The 23,828-nt window shown below is 36.6% G+C and overlaps 1 protein-coding gene across 6 annotated transcripts in view; it reads right to left on the bottom strand.

Moving 5' to 3' along the window:
• Usp9x (ubiquitin specific peptidase 9 X-linked) overlaps positions 1-23,828 on the bottom strand; it is a 137,754-nt gene that overhangs the window by 17,521 nt on the left and 96,405 nt on the right. For all 6 annotated transcript variants that reach the window (XM_038315968.1, XM_038315973.1, XM_038315972.1 and 3 more), the window contains 12 exons: positions 23,074-23,199; positions 21,608-21,733; positions 20,077-20,243; positions 18,182-18,290; positions 17,860-18,006; positions 16,469-16,615; positions 15,489-15,711; positions 12,440-12,660; positions 9,005-9,195; positions 5,114-5,287; positions 2,082-2,223; positions 25-775 (listed from right to left, as the gene is read on the bottom strand). In XM_038315968.1, coding sequence (XP_038171896.1) covers positions 25-775; positions 2,082-2,223; positions 5,114-5,287; positions 9,005-9,195; positions 12,440-12,660; positions 15,489-15,711; positions 16,469-16,615; positions 17,860-18,006; positions 18,182-18,290; positions 20,077-20,243; positions 21,608-21,733; positions 23,074-23,199 — 2,524 coding nt within the window. The remainder of the gene's footprint in view (positions 1-24; positions 776-2,081; positions 2,224-5,113; positions 5,288-9,004; positions 9,196-12,439; positions 12,661-15,488; positions 15,712-16,468; positions 16,616-17,859; positions 18,007-18,181; positions 18,291-20,076; positions 20,244-21,607; positions 21,734-23,073; positions 23,200-23,828) is intronic.

Below are 23,828 nucleotides of genomic sequence, written 5' to 3'. Positions count from 1 at the left end.
ATAAGAAGCTACCTTGACACTTACCCGGAGGAGGGTTTAAGTAAACACCATTACATGTAAGTAGTTTTTTCATAAACTGAAAGTATTCCAAACTGTACTGCATTCGGTTGTGCATGAACTGTACATTCTGCTTCCTTACACTTCTCTCAATGGCTGATGGCATAACAATCTGATGGGGCCTTGTGGCGATAGCAATCTCTGATATGTATTTTAGCAATTCATCATCATGGTCTATTGTGTCCATTCGCTCATAAAAAAGTATATAAGCATTCCACCACCTTTTCTGGCGCCTGTATGACATGCGCTTCATCATGTGATCAAACACTTCGCCCATATACTCGCCACCAAAACACTGGTTTTTCATTTCTTCGTCGTCATCCATTTTACACTCTGTTACATCTCCATCATCAAATTTATACCAGCGATTCTTCTCACCATCTCCTCCATTCCTCTGAATGATGTAAGAATAGTAATGTCCTCCACTTGCTTGACCACTGTGCACAAGCACACCCACAAGTCTGTACTTTGTGCTTCCTGCTTTCTCTTCAGACTGCTCATTCTGTTGTATCAGTTGACTTTCTGGGTTTACATTATCCCCTTCCAGCTTAGCAACACCTGCAACTGTGTAAGGCTCCATGTCTAACTCTCGAGGAAATTCAAAGTAATCATTGAACTTGATTGCACATTCTCTTTCCCAGTCATAATCGAATCGTTTTAGTTGGATAGCAAGAACAGGAGGTAATTTTTTAATTAGCAAACGCTTTACAGTATCAACCTAAAATAAAGAGAAAATAGATACAATCCACTATAAAAAGCAAACCAAAATCCAAGCAACCACCACCACTCCCAAATCAGAAAGCGAACCTAGGGTGTCACACATGCTATGCAAGTGCTTGTCCTTTAGCTATACCTCCAATTCTTTTTTTGTCCAGATTTATTTTGAACTCGCTTTGTAGCCCAGCCAGGTCTTGTATGTGTTATCCTCTTGCTTTAGCCTCCTGAAGTAGTTGAGGTTACAGCATTAAGCCCAAACCAGGTAAACTTTTTCTCTTGGATTTTTTTTTTTAAAGATAGGGCTTCATAGGGTCCATATGTTTTCCCTTGTGTAGTTGCGAATCACTACATCTAGCTCTTTAAGCAAATTATGTGTAAGTATACCACATGTGTGCCTAGTTGCTGAGGAGGCCAGACAAAGGCAATAGATTCCCTGAAACTGGAGCGATATATAACTGTCAACTTCCATGTGGAGTTAGAAACTAAATTCAGGTTCTGTACAAGAGAGTAAACATTCTTCTTCACTGCTGAGCTATCTCTACAGCCTCTTAAGCAAACTCTTAAACAACAACAACAAAAAAAACCCAACTACTATATCAAGTTTTCATAAGTTATTTAAATTGCAATCATAAATTATTTGAGAAGTTGATGTAAATGTAACTGGTTAATATGGAAACGGCCTATACCAGTGATTACAAATTACAAAAATCAGTCATTGACACATTACTTACTGCCTGGTTTCTATACTGTCCTTGCCTACAGTCATTTGTTATTTATAGTTATCAACAAAGGTTGTCTGCTGTAAATAACTGAAGAAATAGTTTACTTTTTCTTCATAGCTCATAATCCCAATGTACAGACTTTAATACTTTTCTAAGTTGTGTGGCAGGCCACACAACACAGTTACCTTAGACTTGAAATACTTTGGAAGTCAGAAAAGATAAACATAATTCAGTATTTATACATTTAAATATCCTTCCTTGAAGAGCTACAGTCCCATAGAAAGATCTAATTAGGAAGTAAAGAACAATTTTACTCTATTTAAAAAACTAATAGTTTCAGCAAAAACAATCCTAAACATTAGAGGAAAAATGTTTTCCTCCATCAGCTCTGTTTCTTGGAAGAACTCTAAGTACCCCCCTCCCCCGCTTCTTTTTATAAAGAACCGTCCAATTTGTGCTGATCATATTCTTTACTGGAATGTAGCCCACTTACCAGGACTTAAAGACTGGAATATCTTTCCCTTACGAGGAGCAATCAATTATCAATAGCTCCCAGAATTATCATAATTAACAGACAATTCATACCTTTTTATTGCATTTTTCACAATGATAAGCATTTGCCCCTTCTAATAAATCTCCTTTGACGTACTGTTCCAGAGAATCAAGAAGATTTTGGTGGTTTCTAATGTCTACATTCAGAGTCGTAAAAGATTCTTCACATTCGTACCTAAAGATATTATTTAAGAATTATCAGAAAAGGATTTACTCCTTAGTTCTCTAAATACTTCATTAATTTATATATTTAATGAAAAACAAAACTCCTAAGTCATAGAATACCAATAGCATTTCTTGGTTATTAAGTTGATTATACACTCTTCATGACAAAATTGATAGAGAACTATCACCGTCCACACGTGAGCGAAATGGGTTCTGAAAGGTTAATTTAGTCGAAAGAGATAGAAAGAGATAATTAATTATGGGTCCCATTGTCTCTGTATCAAGTGTTCAATTCTACCATTTTAGCAAAAGTAGACAGACAATACATTATTGAGTGAGCAAGTTCCAACAACAGGTAATCAGCCCGGTAAGGCCCATGCTCTATAGTTTTCGGACCACATTCTAAGCAAGTCCTGTAATAGTAGACTTGGGACTCTACTTGATTATACCGGATTTAACAAAAACAAAACTAGTTTAGTTGTTGGTCAAGCATTATGGATATGATACAGATTATGATAAAGATTATGCTCTCTTAAAATTTTCTCTTGGCAGCCCGGTGGTGGTGGTGGCGGCACCTGCCTTTAATCCCAGCACTTGGGAGGCAGAAGCAGAGTTCAAGGCCATTCTGGTCTACAGAGCAAATTCCAAAACAGCCAGGGTTTCAGAGAAAAAAACCAGTCTTGAAAAACTAAAAAAAAAAAAAAAAAAAAAAAATCTTGGTAAAAAATTCCAATACAAGATTGATAGAAACAGCTAATCGAAATGTTGGCTATTTTATCAATAATTAAGGTTAAATTATTTATATTATTTGCCTCTGATAAAAAGGTTTTTCTTTTTTCTTTTTTTTCCCTTTGGTTTTTCGAGACAGGGTTTCTCTGTGGCTTTAGAGCCTGTCCTGGAACTAGCTCTTGTAGACCAGGCTGGTCTCGAACTCACAGAGATCCGCCTGCCTCTGCCTCCCGAGTGCTGGGATTAAAGGCGTGCGCCACCACCGCCCGGCTAAAAAGGTTTTTCTAAAGAACCAAAAGTTGCCCAGGCTAGTGGACAATATGTCCAAAGAACACATATAACCTCTCATTTAAATTATAAACCCACAGAAGTTTTCATTTGTATAGTACTTTTCAATTATTTACTGATTAAAAAACAAAATGTTTCCTTCAATGACAAAATTAGCCCAAGACTACATAAAATAGAGTTTGGTTTATGTAAAAATAACACCTTTTAAAAAATTATACTCTCGATTGGTTCTCTACTTTCACAATAGGGAACTTGAGGATGGAATTTAGGCCATCAAGCTTGGAGACACACATCTTTTGCTTGATGACTTTAAAATTATCATCTTAGAGATTGCAAATCACCAACTTATTTTAAAAGAATTCTAATAAAAAAACAAATTTAAAAATGTATTATTTAGAGTGTGTATGCCACTTCATACAAATGTCAGGACAACTTTGTGAAGTTGGTTCTCTCCTTCAGTATTTTGACAAATTTGAGTCTCCATCCAAATACCTTTAACAGCTGAACCATCTTGCTGTCTCCAATAAAAAAGTACTTTTTGTTTTTAAAATTCATGTGTAAGTTTATTTTTAAATTTATTACTTTATAAATGATACCAATCAAAATTTCCACTTCCTCCCCTCCTCCTCCCCCACTCCAGTCCTTAAGAGAGGGCAGAGTACCCAGCCCTGTGGGAAGTACAAGGCCCTCCCCCTACATCCAGGCTTAGGAAAGTATACATCCAAATAGAATAGGATCCCAAAAAGCCAGTACATGCAGTAGAGACAAATCCCAGTGCCATTATCATTGGCCCCTCAGTCTGCCCCAATTTTCAGCCACATTCAGAGGGTCCAGTTTGATCCCATGCTTGTTCAGTCCCAGTCCACCATGTGTAAGTTTCTATGTCTGCCATTTGTTGTGTTGTGTGCCCAAAGAGACCAGAAAAGGATGTTGGATCCCCTGGAATTAGAGTTATGAACTGGCTGATGTGGATCCTGGGAACTAAACTTGGGTTCTCTAGAAGTACAGGAAAAGCTTGTTAATTGCTGAGTCATCTCTCCAGCCCTGAGTTTGTTATTTTTTTAAAAAAAATTTTTATGTGCATGGGTGTTTTGCCTGCATGTATGAATGTGTACACTGTGCATGCCTGGTGCTTGAAGAAGCCAGGAGGAGTCAGATCCCCTGTAAATGTAGTTACAGACAGTTGTACATCACCACGTAGGTGCTGGGTATTGAACCTGGGTCCTCTGCAAGTATAGCCAGCTTTTAAACAATGAGCTGGCTCTCCAGCACCCCCAGTTTTAAAATTAGTACACATAGTATCAGGTTTCTTTACAGCACCAAAATAAAACCTTGATGTGATTTGATAGTGAGAAATGCCATGCTTATAATTTCATATATCATTAGTTTTTATTAAGTTTCATTTATTTAAGTACTATGTATCTGTACCTTATGCATGCCTACACGTACTGTGTGCAAAAATGATAATAGGTGGAACTGTTTTACTGTTTTAAAAAGAAAATAACACCTCTAGTCAGTAATCTTCTAAACTCAGTGTATTTATTACCATTTAAATTCTCTAAGATAAAAAGGCAAACTGAAAAGTAACATTTCTAGTCATATGCAAATTGTCATCTTTGTTCCTTAGGAATATATGAAAGAATTAAAAGCATGAAATAGTAAAATATTAAGCACAAGACAAAAGCACAAGGAATCAAGTTATTTAGCAAAACTGAAAACCACCCCAAAGTACTCAGATATTCGTAATAATTTATTCAATTGTGGGAGTTGAATAAAATAGTGGCATATTCTATTTTTATATTAACACTAATAAGAATTTTATTCTTCTTAGCATATGGTAGTATATGAAACTCTATTAGCTATGACACTCTATTAACACTTACCTATGTGGGCAGCCTTGGCAAATCTTCTGATCAGCAAAGGAACCTCCCAAGACTTTACTTAGCATAGCTGGATGCCCTAAGGCTTTTAAAGCTTCATCTAAACTATCCACCAATGAATTAAAGAACTCTAAAGCATCATGTTGTTCACGAAGATTAACAGGTTCACCCCAAAGTCTGTGAAATGAATGCAATATAACATGTAACATTCACAACAATACGAACATTTTATTTTCTAGGGTTGTGGGTAAGGCAATTATGACAGCATACTGAAACAACTACATGAAGAAGTAGGAAACATCACAAAAGTCCAGCACTTTACATTAAAAGTGGTACTACAGTGGCAAAGAATTGACACAGAACTACTGGTATGGTTGATAGAGAGCATGGTTTTAAGAAGGGTGGTAGATTCAGATAATGTTATATACGCATGCATTCTGAAACCAGTTGTAGATGCTATTAAAATGAGGTGGTGGATCCAACAGTAATGTTTTCACTAAATTTTGGATTACAGAGTTGTGTCTATCTTCATTAAACTAATTTTTTTTCAAGTAAAAAATTTTAGCCGGGCGGTGGTGGCGCACGCCTTTAATCCCAGCACTCGGGAGGCAGAGGCAGGCGGATCTCTGTGAGTTCGAGGCCAGCCTGGTCTACAAGAGCTAATTCTAGAACAGGCTCTAAAAAAGCTGCAGAGAAACCCTGTCTCGAAAAACCAAAAAAAAAAAGAAAAAAATTTTTATTACAGTTAATCTATTTTCAATGATCTGAGGACTTAAGTTAGACAAACTAATCCTAAAAACCAATTCATACACACATACACACACACATATATATATATATACACACATAAACATGAAATATAGCTTTTTGCCCTCTTTAAAGTTAAATCTGAATCTAATCACATGGAAACAATTATACAAACTTAACTGTGAGGTTCACTAGTACAGAGTAAAAAACAGCAAAGGCTCTCAATAAGAGAGAAAATACCTAGCATTGTAGCATGCGCCTACAATCTCAGTATTGAGGTGGCCATGGCAAGAAGATCCTGATTTCAAGGCCAGGAAGGGCTATACACCAGTCTCAAATAATAACAAAAATCAAAACACCAAAATGAAAGTCATAAAAATGAAACAAAAAAGAGAAAACTGTAATCAATTGACAAATTGCAGCATAAAAGGTGAGAAACTGTTTAATTCTTAGAATAACAGGATCAGAAATTTTAGATTTATAAAAGCCTTAAAGGCAGAAGAATAAAGTAGAGGAAAAACAGAATGAATAGTCAGTCTGTAAAGTTAGAAGACGGGTGTTCTGGTGATGATACTGAAAAAAGTGTAACTGGCAGAGTGGTGGTACAAACTTCCAGTATTGACTGAGTAGGGTCTTAATTAGGGAAATATAAGAAACTGCAATTGTTCTTGTTGCTGAGTGTCAAAAAAATAAAAAAATCCTTAAAGGGAAGGGGAAAAAATACAAGGGGAAATCTCACTCTGCCAGAAGCAGGGGAGGACAGATAACCCTCTAGGTTTCTTCTGTCAGCTGCCTAAAGGTCCCCTGGAGGAGCTATACCTTCCATTGTTGGGGTTGGGAGTTAGGGCCCTTGGGTATGCTAGGCAAGTGTGCAACATGACTAACTGCAACCCCAATACCTTGAAGTAGCACTATTTAAAAAACAAACTATATCTTGCTATCAATCAAAAGTGCAGTGTTTCTTTTTATCCTTTTGTTTTCTTTGGAACTCAATTTCTTTGTGTAGCCCTGACTGTCCGGGAACTCAATTTGTAGAATAGGCTGATCTCAAACTGAAGAGATCTACTAGCCTCTGCTCCTGAGTGCTAGGATTAAAGGTGTGCGTCACTGCCGCCACTGCCACCAACCACCACCTGGAGAGTTCAATGTTTCTTTACCTGAGTTTTGTAGGTATTGACTGAAAAACATGAACTAAAGCTTAAAAAACAAAACAAAACAACCCAAACCAATTCCAAGAAGTCAATTCCCAAGAGCAGTAGTACATTTATGCTGCCTTTACTGTAAAACCATAGGAAGCATGATATGGGTAGCATAACAGTTGGCGAGGCAGTGTCTCACCATCTGTAATAAATTACAAGACTGTTCACACCAAAGGATTGTTATAAAAGGACCAAGTCTGGTCCTGTCTGTTCTTATTCCTTCTGTTCATGGATTTTGCTCCTATACACAATCCAGCAATGGTAAGTCTCTTATCACCCCCCCCCCCCTTCAAATGTCTTGGACTTTAAATCTTTAAATACACTTAAAAAAAAAAAAAAAAAAACCAAACCCATTCTCTGGATATACTGGCAGCTGTAAAGATTTCATTGCTGTTACCATTAGAGAAGAGGAAGACAAACATCATGTATCGACTTTTCATGGAGGTAAACATGGAGGCACAACCACCCCATCCAGTACCCTCCATGAAAAACAAACAAAACAAAAAACAAGGCACCATACCACGTGGCAGAGCATAAAAAAGGAATATGGGTTAATTTAAAATGTAGGAGCTAGTTAGTAATAAGCCTGAGCTATCAGCTGACCATTTACAATTAATATAAGCCTCTGTGGTAATTAGGAAGCAGCTTCTAGGATAGGAAAACACCTGTAATGGGGTGGTGTATCAAATACCCATCATTAACAGGTATTTACATTACAATTCACAACAGTACCATGTTATGAAGGACCAATTGTATAAAATTTTAGAGCTGGGAGGGGGTCACAGAAACATGAACTGTATTAGAGAGTATAAACTTTATTAAATGCATTAGGGAAGTTGAGGTGTGCCCTTGTTAGAGGAGGTGTCACTGGGGGTGGGCTTTAAGATTTCAAAAGACCAAGCCAGGACCAGAGTCTCTCTTAATCTCTCTGCCTGCTGCCTGTAGATCAGGATCTAAAGCTCTCAGCTACTACTACAGCACCATGACTGTCTGCTCCCCACTATGATAATGGACTATCTGAAACTGTAAGTAAGCCCAATCAAATGTTTTCTTTCATAAGAGTTGCCTTCGTCATGGGGTCTCCTCACAGAAATAGAACAGTAACTAACAGCCTGGTCTACAAGAGCTAGGTCCAGGACAGGCTCTAGAAACTACAGGGAAACCCTGTCTCGAAAAATAAAAGAACAGTAACTAAGACATCAAAAAAAGAAAGATTAAAATGCTGTCCCTATATGCATTAAAATATCACATAGAATCCCACAATCTTTAATTTTTAACGTCAAAAATAAAACAGCTGTCCTTCCCTATTGGGAAATATTTTAAGATGTGTTACTTTTGTTTATGCTGCATTTGTTTAACTCTGTGCAGTTGTGTTACTGTGCCTGTCTGAAACACCTAATGGTCAAATAAAGAGCTGACTGGCCAATAGCAAGGCAGGAGCAGGGATAGTTGGGTTGGCAGGCAGAGAATATAAAGAAAAAGAGAATCAATGAGAGAGGAGCAAGAGAACAAGAGGGGGAGGACATCAGGGTCCAGCCATGGAGTCAGAGTGAAAGTTAAGATTTATAGAAGAAAAGGAAAAAGCCCAGAGACGAAAGGTAGACGGAATAATTTAAGCTAAGAGAAGCTGTCAAGAAACAAGCCAAGCTAAGGTCAGGCACTCTTTAAGAATAAGCCTCCATGTGATTTATTTGGGAGCTGGGTGGTGGGCCCCCCAAAAAGCCAAAAGAGTAAAACATTACCGGACATTTCTCTCATTATGACAGTCATGGGGAAAAACTATGGACTCTTATGGGAAAAAATGAAGAAAACAGTCTAAGGATAGTTGGAGTATAACTATTGCTTAAAATGTGAACATAAAGATATCTGAAGATATGTATTTTAGGAATATGAACTATGATTCATCAAATTTTAAGATGTGTTTTATGACTATCCATCCATACTTTACCTGAACTGTTTCCAAAACCCTCTTGGCACGTAGTATTGTAGTCGAGAAGCAGCTAAATGCCCAAAGATAACCTGAAGGTGTCTTAGAACACCAATATTGTACTCTTTCCTGTCTTCTGTTTTACTCTGTGCTGGTTTATCTTCGAATTGTTGAGGATATCCAAACACATCATCCCTGGGATCAACATTGGTCTAGAAACCAAAAAGATATCATTATTGATCTAATCAGAAGTGTAGTAAAATAAGTCGAGATAAATTCCAATTAGTAAACATATATATACTTTTGTTTCCAAAAGCACTTAATTTTCAAAAGGTATATACATTTTAATGTATAATCTTATAGTATTACTTGTTTCTGCCACTTCACAATGAGTGAGAATATAGACATTAATAGTTGTAAAAGAATGAAGCTAAAGCCTCCTTAATATTAGTTTAAAAAACCATTTCACTGTTTTAGCAGTAACCCATATAATTACTTTAAAAAATAAATGTAATGATTATTTAAAAAAAAAACAAAAAACAAAAAACAAACAACTCATTTTACACCAAAGTCAGAAAAGTTGGAGCTAAAACATCAAAAATCTTCAAGAAAAAAATCTTCAAGACATGGTAATTGGTAATGATTTCTTACTATGACATCAAAGGTACAAGCAACATGAAAATCGACAAGTTGGATGGACCTCAGGAAAATGAAAAAGTTTTGCATACACTACCGATAGAGTAAAAGGGCAACTAATTTAGTGTTGGAGAAAACTGGAAAATCATTTATCTGATGAAGTAGAACCCAGAATATATAGGACTCTTGAAACTCATAATTCAAATTTTTCTTTTCTTTTCTTTCTTTTTTTTTTTTTGTTTTTCAAGACAGGGTTTCTCTGCAGCTTTTTTAGAGCCTGTCCTGGACCTAGCTCTTGTAGACCAGGCTGGCCTCGAACTCACAGAGATCCTCCTGCCTCTGCCTCCCGAGTGCTGGGATTAAAGGCGTGCGCCACCACCGCCTGGCTTCATAATTCAAATTTTAAAATGCAAAAGAGCTGGCAATTCCAGCACTTAGGAAGCAGAAGCAGGAAGACTTCAAGTATGGGATGATTCTGATCTACATAGCAAGTTGCAGGCCAGCCAGAACTACATATAATTAGACCCTCCTGAAAAAAATAAAAGAGCAGCAAGATTTAAGGAGGTTTTCTTCAAAGATGTTCTACCTTAAACTCACCTAGAATACCTATTATGCTAAGAACTAAAAGCAGGGTCTAAGAGATTTCTGTGTATTCATGCTCATAAAAGCACGAGCTAAAATGAGGAAGCAATCCAAGTGTCTATGACAGATGAAGGATAAACAAAATGTGCTACATACAGCCAGTAAAAAGTATTATCCAGCTGGCAGGAGGAAGCTCACAAGTTCCAGGTCAGTCTGCACTATTCTCAAACAAAACAAAACAAACAAAAAAACAACCAAAAGAAAAAAAACCCTCATTAGTCACAGAAGGGCAAATGTTGTATAATTCCACTTATGAGGCACTTAAGAGTAGTCAAATTTATAGATAGGGAAAAAAGTCACTGTCAAGGGCTGTTGCCAAGGTTGAAAGTTCTTTAATGGGTACAGAGTTTAACTTTAAAAAAAAAATTTATTTATTATGTATATAGTGTTCTGGGCACCAGATCTCAGATCAGATAGATGGGTGTGAGCCATCATGTGGTTGCTGGGAATTGAACTCAGGACCTCCAGAACAGCAGACAGTTCTCTTAACCTCTGAGCCATCTCTCCAGCCCCAGAGTTTCACTTTTGCAAGATAAATAGTATTGGATATGGTGGTAATGATGCACAACAATAAGTGCATTTAATACTATTTAACTGTACAGTAAAACATGGTTAAGATCAGGTGTACTGTAAAACCTTGGAAAATAAATAGTAGAGTTGAGTACTGCAGAATGTGCCTGAAGTCCCAGATACTTGGGCAGATCACTTGAGCCCAGCCCAGGAGTTAAAAATGGGCAACCTGGGCAGAAAAGCCAGATCCTTAACAAAAACCAATAGTGGTATAAGATATAACATGAAAAATTGCCAAGGTTCAAAATCATGAGAGCCACAAAGGAAAATTTATAGTTCAGTGGCCATTTTGTGTTTGACCTTTGATATAGGAATAGACAATACGTAGGGTCCTAGCCAGGTTTAGATGTAAGCGCCCGCTATGAAGCTTTGGTAAAAAGTAAAAATACTCAGTCCCCAATCCCTGGATCATTTAAGTCTAGTAGGTCTGGGAAGAGTTGGTTGAGAAGGCCCAGAAGTGGTAAACTGTTTCATTAAAACAAATTCAATTTTCCTGAATGAAGGGAAGAAAAGAAAAAATATCCAAAAACATTTACAAGAATAGTATATTTGGGATTCTCACTTCAATTCCCACTAACACTACAAACAGGGATAGATAAAACATTTAAAAAGGGACATATGGTGGGTATAGACATGACCCAACTTCAGTACTGCCAAATTCTCTTCTTTGAAAACAGGCATCGTAAGTATCTGCTTTGGCTACTTTACAGGCAGCTTAAACGCCTTGTCAAAACAAGATCATGTGAAAAATATTTGAAGTAGAGTTTTAAGTAGGTAGAGAGATATGACTGGGGTGGGGCACGGTATATAACAAAAATCATGTAAGCACAGAAACAAACATAGCCTCGCACGGCACATACACTATAATACTGGCATCTGCAAGACTCAAGCTGGATACCTTCAGAGGCTAGCTTGAACAGCATAGCAGGAATATCCCCTCAAATTCATGGAAACAAAAATGGGAAAAAAGAAAAGTAAATATGATTATAAGTTGTGTGACCCAAGATGATTCTTTGTCCAATGTGGACCAGAAAACCAAAAAGATTGGTCATTGCTGATTTAAACTAGTCAAAGTTCAACTTTTATCAAATACTACATAAAAAAGATGTATTGGAGACATACTTCATACTAGGAGGTAGTCCCAAGTGGGAGAGGCCAAGCTAATGCCAACTTCCAAACATAGTTTTAACAGTCTAAGGAAGGAAAATACACCACAAATAGCTCTCTATATCCACTGACAGCATTTGTGGATTCATGAATGTCAATATTGGGAGGAAAACTGATTCTGTACCACACATGTACAGACTTTTAGAAATAATTATTTTCTATGTAATACAACAACTACATAGCACTGACTCTAAAGTATTATATAAAATCTACAGATGACCTAAAGCATGTGAAAGGATTTGTGTAGGGTCTATTCAAACTACTTGTAAATGCCAGTAAGTGGATTTTGATCTCCTGGGGTGAGGGAATCTGGAAGGGGATCCTGGAGCAATCTCTTGAAACTGGCGACTATACTAGCCTCCCTCAGTCGCCATTGGGAGAATGGTATCGGCTATTAGAATTTCAAACACAGAAGAAACAAGTACTATAAGCAAAATTTACCTCATTGTCCTGCTTCTCATCCCCAGACGTATCATCATCTACATCACTACCTGTGCCTTCAATTGCAAGAATACCGTTCCTGATGGAGGGAATCATATAGAGCTGCTGAATCACAGAATTCATGTAACAAGTAGCACCGGCATTTTTCAGCCCCACAAATCCTTTAGGTGGGCGGGGTCCAACAGGTGGCAGGTATTCCCACTCAGTAAGTGCTTCACAAGCTGAAAAATAATAAAGAGTCTTATAGCATGAGCATAAATCATTTTGTCCTTTTCAAGCTCTGTTAAACTGTCAAAACAGTTAACACTGTTAACCTGTGTTGCCACTGGAGTTAGGGCTCTCACTTAGCATTTTTCCACTAATAAATGTATTTAAGACAGATAGTGACCCAACAATCTAAAATCCTATTTGTTTTTGAGACAGGGTCTCATGTAGCCAGACTGGCTTTGAACTATTGATGTAACCCAGGATAATCTTTAACTTAAGATCCTCTTGCTTTTATCACCCCAGTGATGGGATTACAAGTATGCACCAGCATGCCTACTTTATATAGTACGAGGAAATGAAAGTCACTGCATTCTACCAACTGAACCACATCTCTGACTCCAACAAACTCCGTATTTTTAATCTGGTGCTGCTTCTATGGCAGTCTCTTTGATATATTCACATATGATGGGATACAGCTAACATTTTCTTGTTCAGTTTGGTTTTATCTGTACTATTCAGTCATTATTTACTTTTTGAAAAATATTTTTATTAATGTGTATGTTTGTGTATACACATAAGCCAGAGATATGTGTAAAACCCCTGGAATTGGAGTTACAGGTATTGGTGAGCCACCCAATGTGGATGCTGAGAACCAACCTAAGGACCTCTACAACAGTAGTAAGCGTTCTTAACCATTGAGCTATCTTTCCATCCCATTATTAACTTTTACTTTATACACATCACAATACATGGTAGTGTTTGCTCAGCTTTAATGAAATAAAACTTATTCATTCATGTTTGTGGTTTCAATAATCCCAAATAGCCAGAATTTATGTCCTAGTCCTGACACTTGCAAATACAGTTTAAACTAGCTCTGCTTATTTTTTCACACCATGTTATTTTGAGGAACAAACAAGATGGTAGATATATATCAGCTATATCAAGTGGAAAACAAAGTGACAAGGGATTAAAGAGATGGTTCAGTGGTTAACTGCACTGGCTGCTTTTCCAGAGGAACTGAACACACAGAAGATATAAATGATAATAATTATGGCTATCAAAAATGCCAGAACAGATGGCCGGAAATATACTTTTTTTAGTGTATACTTTCTTTAGCAGTTGTTAGCTTTCATTTTAGACAGAGCCTTGGCATGCAGTCCTAGCTGTCCTGGAATTTGCTATGCAGGTCAGTATGGCCCTTTTGAATGACATGTACACCTCACAGTTTGCGGCACCATTTGGTTACGTTTACAAGGTGTGGCATTATCAGAGGAAATATGTTACTTGGGGCAAGCTCTAAGGTTTCAAAAATTATGTGCTAATTCCAGTTCATTCTGTTTCCTGCTTGCAGTTCCAGGATGTGAGTTCTTCTAATGTTCCTACCTGTTGCCATACTTTTTGGCTGAGATGGTGATAGATTTATCCCTCTGAAAATGTTAGCCCAAATAAACCCTCCTGTAAGTTGTCTTGTTCATTGTGTTTTATCACAGTAACAGAAAAGTAACTAATACAAACAGGCTGGCTTCAAACTCATAGCAAACCTTCCAGATACTGAGATTTACAGGTGTGTATTGCCATACCCAATTTGTACTTAATTTAACATGCAAACGTATTACTCAAAAGGAAAACACCTCTTCATTAAGCTAAAAGTAAATAAATAAAATTTTCACCTTACTATATTTAAATTTGCTAGAATAGCTAAAAGCCTAATTTTAAGGTACTTTTAACAACCATATTTTCTATTCTGGGATACAATGTAATAATAAAATCATTTTGCAGCCGGGTGGTGGCGGCGCACGCCTTTAATCCCAGCACTCGGAAGGCAGAGGCAGGCGGATCTCTGTGAGTTCGAGACCAGCCTGGTCTACAAGAGCTAGCTCCAGGACAGGCTCTAAAGCTGCAGAGAAACCCTGTCTCGAAAAAACAAAAAAAAATAAAAATAAAAAAAATCATTTTGCAGACTTTTCAAAGATTTATATAGTGCTGAGGATTTATGTATTGTATAGTATGATTGAGCAATCTATCGAGCTAACATATCGATCTATCTATGTTCCATGTGAAGAAACATGCTTTTAACCCCAGCATTTGGAAGGCAAGTTCTCTTATGAGTTTGTAGTCAATCAGGACTCCATAGTTTAAATGTCTTAAAAGAAAAAAAGAATCAAGTTGGATGGGTGGTGGTGGTGCACACTTTAAAAAAAAAAAAAAAGATTTATTTAATTATTATGTATACAACATTCTGCCTCCATGTATGCCAACAGGCCAGAAGAGGGCACCAAACCCCATTACAGATGGTTGTGAGCCACCATGTGGTTGCTGGGAATTGAACTCAGGACCTCTGGAAGAGCAGTTAGTGCTCTTAACTACTGAGCCATCTCGCCAGCCCCGGTGCACGCACACTTTTTAACCTGGAACTCGGGAAGCAGAGGCAGGCAGGTATCTGTGAGTTCAAGGCCAGCCTCGTCTACAAAGTGAGTTCCAGGACAGACAGGGCTACACAGAGAAATCCTGTCTCAAAAAAACAAAACAAAACACAATACAACAACAAGAACAAATGTGAATTCATTTCTCTATGAATGCCTGATAGACTCTCGAGTCATGAGATTTGGGTTTTGGTTGCATTTACTATGGCTACTGACTTCAATGAAGATAGATTATATTTCAGATTCGAGAGATGATATTTAGTTTACCAACTACTTGCACTTGTACCTATGTTTCCATATATCTATTTGCTAAAAATCTTAAGATTGGTTACCAAAAAAAAAAAAAAGATGTTTGTAAAAAGAGAACTAACAGAATTTAAAAGAATAATCTCCACAACTTTATGTTTTAATGTACTTACTAGTTATTGCTGTACCAATGTAATACATTTCAGTCAAAGAATCTACTATCTGTTTGAGGTTCCTCACACAGCCAACAGCCAATGCTACAAGTAACTCAAAACCAGCATTAATCGTAGCTGGTGAACCACAGACAGGAATAGCCTGTTCAGCTGGGAGCTCTCCATTTCTCATATACTGCAGGTAAACATTGGATGCAGGAAAGATGAAATCGTCGATTAATTCCTAAACAGTTGAAAGAAAAGATACATATTAGTAATGACATATTCTGAATTTATCTTTTAAGAAAATCATTTTAAAGTTTATTACAACTTAAGACTATCACAGAAAACAGTGGGGTTTCTAGTGAAAATATCCTAATTTTAGAAACTCTTTACCTACACAACCTATTTTTACTTATTTTTGGGTATTAAGACAGAACTGATTGCTATAGTATCATTTATATTTACTCAGAATCTACATAGCCCTGCCTGAATTTGAACTCAGAGATCCTGGCTCCACTTTACATTTACTTTAAAAATCAAATGGTTATCAATATAAGAAAACTTTGACTGAAATTATACTAAAATGACATTTTATCGTCTAAATTACCCTGTTAAAAAAGCATAAACACTATCTCGAAAATAGAGAAAAGCAATTTATGTGATGTAGTCTTAACAAAACAGAGGTAGGCAAATCTAAGTTCTAGGCCAGGGGACTTAGGAACAGTTCAGATTTTTCAGTAAAGAAAAATTAAGTAACACTCAACACTGACATCTTATATGCCTATAGAAACACAACTAGAAACGTGACATGGCTACTGGAAGACATAACTGTTTTACATTATCTAAACAAACATTGCAACCTTGGTAAAGATTCTTAAAAGATAGGTTTTATAAAAGGTAACGATAACCCATCAAAGACTTAATACTAACAATCAGATTCGATGACAACACTTACAAGGATAGACTATGTAGTTTAAAATCCAGAACATAGAACTTACTTTAATGAGATTAGCACCTCCCTTTTCACAACCAATATGAAACTTTTTCTCAGGAGTCTGAAAAGCCAGTAGCTCTTTTGTAACCCCAAGGTGTCCTTCCAAGATTGTCTCTTCAATACCTGTTTCACCTGTTCTTTTAACATCATCCTGCCAAAAGGGGGAAAAATTCAATGAATTTAGGAAATGGAAGAATCTGAACAAGACAGCTAAAAGAATGTGAGACTATTTTAAACCTTTCCAGTCAAGCAAGTTAAAATTATCTTGAAATTTCTAGAAATATGCTTTATGGATTTCTAGAAGAAATGCTAATTTGAAGGCTAAAATCTGCTGTAGTTTGGGTGTGAAATGTCCCCTATAGGCTCCTATGTTTAAACACTCGGTCCCCAGCTGCTGGTGGTATTTGGGACACTTGAAAAACCTCCAGGATGTGGAATCCTCCTGGAGGAAACATATTGATTACTAGAAGGATGTGTTTGTTGGCTTCACTCTATCTGGTTCTTTAGCTTCAGTATGATGGATTGGTCAGCTTTCTGTTTCTGCTGCTATACTTTTTCTGATGTGGACTCTTAAACCCCCTCTCCCTTATAGATCACCTCAGAAATAAAATTTTATACAAGTCTTCAAAAGAGTTATAATCAAAATTAGTTTATCTGACTACTTTTGGGGGGAACACCAGCATTTTATTTATTCATTCTCCTCTCCCTCTCTCTAAACAGGGTTTCTTTCTCTATGTAGCTTTTGCTGCCCTGGAACTTGCTCTGCAGACCAGGTTTGCCTCAAACTCATGGAGATCTGCCTGTCTCTGCCTCTCTAGGGCTGTGATTAAAGGTGTGCACCACTACTACCACCAGGACAGCATTTTCTTTAAATGACAATTTGCTGAAAAGCAAAAAAGCTAAAACTGCAGCTGAACCTCAGTATGCCAAATCTTCCCCACCACCTTACTATGTAACCCTGAATTCATACAAATATGCTTGCTTCTGCACCTACTAGGTTTAAAAGCATGTGCCATCATGCTCAGCTTTTTATGTATGCATTCTGTCTGCAGGTATGCCTGCATTCCAAATGAGGGCACAAGATCCCATTACAGATGGTTGTGAGCTGCTATGTGCTTGCTGGGCATTGAACTCAGGTCCTCAGGAAGAGTAGCCAGTGCTCTTAACCGCTGAGCCATCTCTCCAGCCCATGTATTCTAAATTTTAAGCACACATTTTCTGTAAGTAATAATGCATTCATTCTGTAAAGCACAACCCAACAACACAATGCATGTTCTTTGGTTCCGTTTTAGTTTGGATTTATTCACTTCACCAAAATGTTCTAAACTATGAACCATTATTAACAAAGCATTATTTAACAATGATAAAACAAACATAGCATTAATTGTGACTTACCCTAATTCTTTTAAGCCAGTCAATTTCATTATTGAGAAGAACTTCAGCATTGGGTACATTAATATTACTGTTGTAAGCATAATTAAGAAGGTGCCGTAAAAGGGTAAAGTAGTCGCCTGAATGTTTAGCCCTCTCTCTGGCTGTGCTCTGAAAATGAGAAAATACAGTATGTTCATGCTTGGAATTTCTTTTATTCAAAAACCCTGAGTCTTACTGATTAAGTATAGATTGCCCTAACTGACACAAGCTAAAATCACAAATTCCTGAATATCCTAGTTGAAGGAATTAGTTACACTAGTAAGCATATTTCTAAGTGTCTTACCCCCAAAACAGTGAAGAGCAGAGTAATGAAGAAAAGTAGAGGCCTGTGTCCCATGCAACATCTGGTGCACATTAAGAAGAATTGCTCCTGTGCTACTTGACGAACCGTTCTGAAATGGAAATTATTAAGAACATAAAGTAATATCCACTTAAGCAGTCATAAAAAATACTAAGGAAGTAAATTAGTTTACCACTGCAAGTCCAAGACTGAGACCAAACACTGTTTTTGAACAGGTTTCAAACTCTCATAGGTAGAAAATGCTCTATAGCAAGCCTTAAAACATCCACCACCAACCCCCACACAGAATTTTCGTCCAAGTGCATTTTATATGGGGTCAAAGGGAATTATCTTATCAGAGAAAGGATATTGCTGTAGGTAGTACTGTTGTACTGGTTCCAAAAGCATGGCACCCACATGAGCAACATCTCAGATCTGATGAGAAATGGTGGTAGGCCTGGCCAAGAATGTGCCAACAAATCTTTCAGGTGATTAAGATATTCTCTAAGGACAAAGTTTTTATATAGTATGTTTTCTAAGGGGACTAAAGACATTATGGGAATTTTATCTAACAATTATGGATCTATCTTTCACCAAAGTTTATATACTACATAAACTTCACTGGGAGTTTGACATGGTGCTTCTAGAACCTCAAAGAGCTGAGATACAGTATGTGTCCAAGAACCAGTTACAATTAAATCAATGACAATAAAACTTTCAGATTTGAGCCTAAACTTAAAATTTAAGATTTGAGCATTCCCTAATTCAAAAATCTTTCCTTCACCACCAGCATGCAAATGTATTATTAAATGGAACTAAATGTACAGAGCTGTCCAACCATGGTAACATGGTAAAGTTTTTTCAAAAAGGCATCAAGCTTTTCCTGTTCTGTTTGGATTCCATGGAAAGAGTGTTTCTGTGTTTGTCTCTCTCCCTCCCTCCTATTAACCCCTCCCTCCCTCTCTCCTATCACCCCTCCCTCCCTCCCTCCTTTCCTCCCTCCCTCCTCCCCTTCCTTCTGAGACAGGGTTTCTCTGTGTAGTCCTGAAACTCACTCTGTGGATAAGGCTGGCCTCAGGATCTGCCTGTCTCTGCCTTGTGATTGCCTGGTTGAAAGAGTTTCTTAATTGGCCTGACAGACTGTGTTCAAGGAAATTACTCAAGGTTCTTTTCAGATCAGTACATTTTCACTTGATACTACACTGTATCACATTAGTGTGCTGTCAGGAGTAGGCAAGTTGAACCTGACTCATTAACATTTAACAGCAACACCTACTAGTTTTTTTGTGGTTGTTTTATGCGACGTAGTCTCACTATGTAGTCCTTGTTGTTCTGGAACTTGAGATGTAGAGCAACCTAGTCTCAAATTCACAATGGTATCCATGCCTCTGCCTCCAGAGTGCTGAGATTAAAGGTGTGTGCCCACCATACCTGGCCTAATTAGCTTTATAATTTACTTACATGTAAAAAATCAGATTAAGACTAATATAAATGGATGGAAACCAATTTCTACAAAGTTGAATACCTTAAAGCTGAATGACTTACATAAAAAGCAGCTTGAAACATTACTGTTACTGATTAAATGCTCTTGAGATAAAAAAAATGAGGGATTGGCAATAAGTAATTAATCTTTATTCTAGTATGATGTTTCTATGTAGCCCTCTTTTAAATTTCACATTAAAGTAACAGTTGGCACCTAGGAATTTACGACAGGAGGCCAATAAATATCCAATATTGTAGACTAAAACTAAACAAATTCAGATTAAACATTGTTAAATGAAAATTTCTTCAACATTAGTGTACTGTGGAGAGTATTTGGTTTCTCTGATACCTTGTGCTAACATAAACTTGATTCTACTTAAAAAAATAAAGCTTTTAAAAATTAAAAACAAACTTACTTGCTGTGACAGTGCAATAGTAAGTCAATAATGAATGTCTGCCAAGCCTTTTCTTTACTTAGAGCATCTAAGGCTGTTGGAATCAAGGCGAAACACAATGTCATCACTTCCAATGCTTCACAGCAAACCTGTTCATCTTCCAAGTCTGGCTCATTGCCTGCATTGGTCTGTAAAATTATATTGGAAACAAATTACTTAAAGATTCTCTTAAAGAAAAACCTATGTAAGATGAAAATCTAAGGGGAGATTCCTGACTAGGGGCTAGGGAGCAAAGAGAACAAGAAACGGAGGAGGAAGGGAAGAAACAACAAAAAACAAATTTTGCTTACAACGTGCAATAAAAAAAAAATCTAATGCTTTATAAATTCATTTAAAAAGTGCTTAAGAGGAAAATATGACTTCAAAAACTTTTAAGTGTTTAAAATTTACCTACTCATTAAATTACATGGTCTTTCTCTTTACTCATACCTCTTGAGGCCTTTTGGAATAATTTGGAAATGAAAATAAAGTCTAATATCAATACTTTGCTGTGACTCAAAAAGGGTTAAAGACATATACTAAACATATATAATCATTAACCATTTTCTAGTAAGAAGCTCCTGAAGACCAACAACCAACCATTCTTTTTCCTGTGAAACACAGTAGTTAAATTAAAATAGCTCTATTATCTAGCTTTTCTATTGTGCAATTTAAAAAAAATCACTCTCCTTGAACAATTGCTTAGTAAGGGTTTCAAAAATCTTCCTAACCCCAAATATGCGGTGATTTTATTGAAAAGTCAGTACTATAAGTGATGTGAAAGAACTATGCTTTCAATTATTTTGCTGAATGAATACTGAGGCCTATACGAAACAGATAATATGGGAACATAGAAACAGTAAAAAGGACAATGAGTTTGATAGAAGGGGAAGTTCTACAGAGTGAGTGAGCCAGTTTTTCTTAAGAATATAGGAGTGTGGGCTGGAGAGTTGGCTCAGCAGTTAAGAGCATTGTTGCTCTTACAGAGGAACAAAGTCCAATTTATAGCACTTGCGTGGTGGCTTTAAACTGTAATTCCAGTGCTAGAGGATCCAACACCCTCTCTTTTGACCCCTGAGAGAAGTAGGCATTCATGGCATACATATGTGCACGTAGGCAAAACACTCATACACATAAAATAAATAAAACTAAAAACCAAACCAAAACAACCCCCCCTAAGAATACAGTAGTATCCAAGGGATAGGTAGGTAGGTATACATGATAAAACCCTAACTTAATATAGGACTAAAAGATAATGAAAAAACAAATGTGAAAAAAATTCTTTGAGATAGTCTGACTTCAGTGAAAACAGAAAAATCTCTTTTAATTTTAAAGCAGCCTCATAGAATTAAATTCTTTATTTTCAAAGTAAATCTTTATTCAATTATAGCTGCAATTATTACTATGAAAGTGATTGGATATTTTAAAATGAATACAGTTAAAGTATAGTCATATACATAATTCACTAACATTCATTTTTATATAAGGGATATATTTCTCTTACAACTCTTACCTTCTCGTAAATTTTAGTGATTTCTTCATTTGGACTGAATACCAGCTGTAATCCCCCACATCCTGATGTCCAAATAATTTTTTGTATAGCTCTAATTACACAAATATCAGGCATATATCTTGAGGCCTATAAAAATAATGATTAATTAAAACTGTTGTTAAAGACTATTTTGTGCTGATCATCACAAATGACAATGACTGCATTCCCAGGTTTTTACAAGAGAAAAAGTCAAGTACTTGTATAGAATTTTCACAGCAGTTTTATTCATATCTAAAAAGGGGGAGAAAAAAAACCCCAAGTATATTTTGCCAAATATGCAAAGTATGGTACATTCATAATAGGATACATACAGGTTTATTTTATATATAAAAGTATATGCATATTTGTATTTGTGTGTGTGTTTGTGTGTGTGTTTTGAGACAGCCTATGTAGCTCTGGCTGTCCTGGAGGTCTCTATGTACACATGGCTGGCCTAGAACTCAGAGATACAACCTGCCTCTGCCTCCCAAATACTGGGACTAAAGGCATGTGTCACCACAACCAGTTTATAACAGGATATTTAACAAAAACGGATGAACTAAGGAGTCTTAGAACACTGACAATTCACAAAGCCACTAACTTGTTTTTTTTTTAAATTAATTTTTTGATCCAGTCTTGCTAGCCTTCTTGTTATCCTTCTGCTTTAGCATCCCAAGTGTTGGGATTACAGGCACATGATCCAACTGAATAAAATTCGAGAAAATGAAAACCCTTTTAGCAAGTCACGGTGGCTCAAACCTTTAGTCTCACTCAGCACTCAGGAGCCAGAAACAGGAGGGATATCTTTGAGTTCAGTCAGCCTGGTCTACACAAAGTGAGTTCCAGGACAGCTAGGACTGTTACATAGAGAAACCCTGCCTTGAAAAGCAAAGCAACAAAGAACAAAACAAAAAATTCTCTTTCATCAGGACAGAAAAATTACTGGTTACCTGGGACTAGTGCCTGAAAAGAATGGACTGAAAAACAAAACACAAAACAAAAAACAAAACAAAAATAAACACAAAGAAGAATTACAGAAATATTCTGCCTTAGAGCTACAGGTGTGAAACCCTGTATCTGATCTTGAGATCCAATGGCAAAGAAAAAATATTCTGTGTAGTGTTTATATTTTAAAAAGTATCAACTGTACACTTTGAAAGAATTCTGTCTATTTTACAAAAAGCTGATGAAAAATATTATACAAATATTAAGTTGACATTAGGAAAACATCTAAACTGAGCCAGGCAAAACACACGTAATAAAAGAAAAATTAAAGAAAATTTAGAGTAACAAATAAAGCATTATATGTGTGTGTTACTGCACACAATTGTAATACTAAAGTAATTTGCATATTTATAGAAATAATTTTGTGCAGTAACACTATGACACATCTACACACACACACACACACACACACACACACACACACAACTTTTAACAATACTAACCTCATCAGAAATCTGCTGAGCAAGACGAACAGACACATTTCTAAGCATGCATTCAGACGACGGGTTAGGAATGCTCTGAAGGGCACTTTGTAGCACCACTGCTTGATCATGAGTTACTTGGTTGACCTGAAAAAAAAAAAAAGTCAAAACATTGAGTATTCTGTATATAACTTGACCCAAACATTTGTACCCTACTCATCAACTTAAGATGATTCCCTTAAGATGTTTTCTTTCCGCAGTAATACACAAAGCACTCCACTTTACCAACATGGGATCCGAGTAGCACAAATTTCTATACAATCCTTACTGTAGATTAATCTAACCCATGTCTCTATGAACAGATCGAGTTCAATCTCATCTAAAGATGCAGCAAATCATGACTTTTTTTTTAACCTGTGCACCCTTTGGGTAGACCCTGCTCATAATCTCCAGTTATCAAATTCGACTTTGCAAGTGAGAAAATTACAACTATTAAAAAAGCCTAACATACAAAGAATAGCGGTATTTTTACTTAACAGAATACTAAGATTTTCAATGAACAAGAGACATATGAAGTAGTTTGTGTAATTCTGACTTTGAGTTCTAACCTCTATGTATTGTAAATGTTTAAGATATCCCTACACTAAGTTTTTAACTGTCCAAAAATACTTGACAATACCTTAATATCTGCAACTAGCAAATGGCATATTCTCAAAGTATTATAGAAGAGATAGAAAAGGAAGCATGTTACTGGCTTTTGTGTGTATTGTATACAT

The sequence above is a fragment of the Arvicola amphibius genome, chromosome X (assembly GCF_903992535.2).
Source record: "Arvicola amphibius chromosome X, mArvAmp1.2, whole genome shotgun sequence".
NCBI classification, from domain to species: domain Eukaryota; kingdom Metazoa; phylum Chordata; class Mammalia; order Rodentia; family Cricetidae; genus Arvicola; species Arvicola amphibius.
The sequence above is the reverse complement of the archived record's forward strand: the minus strand, read 5'-3'. Positions and strand labels throughout refer to the sequence as shown.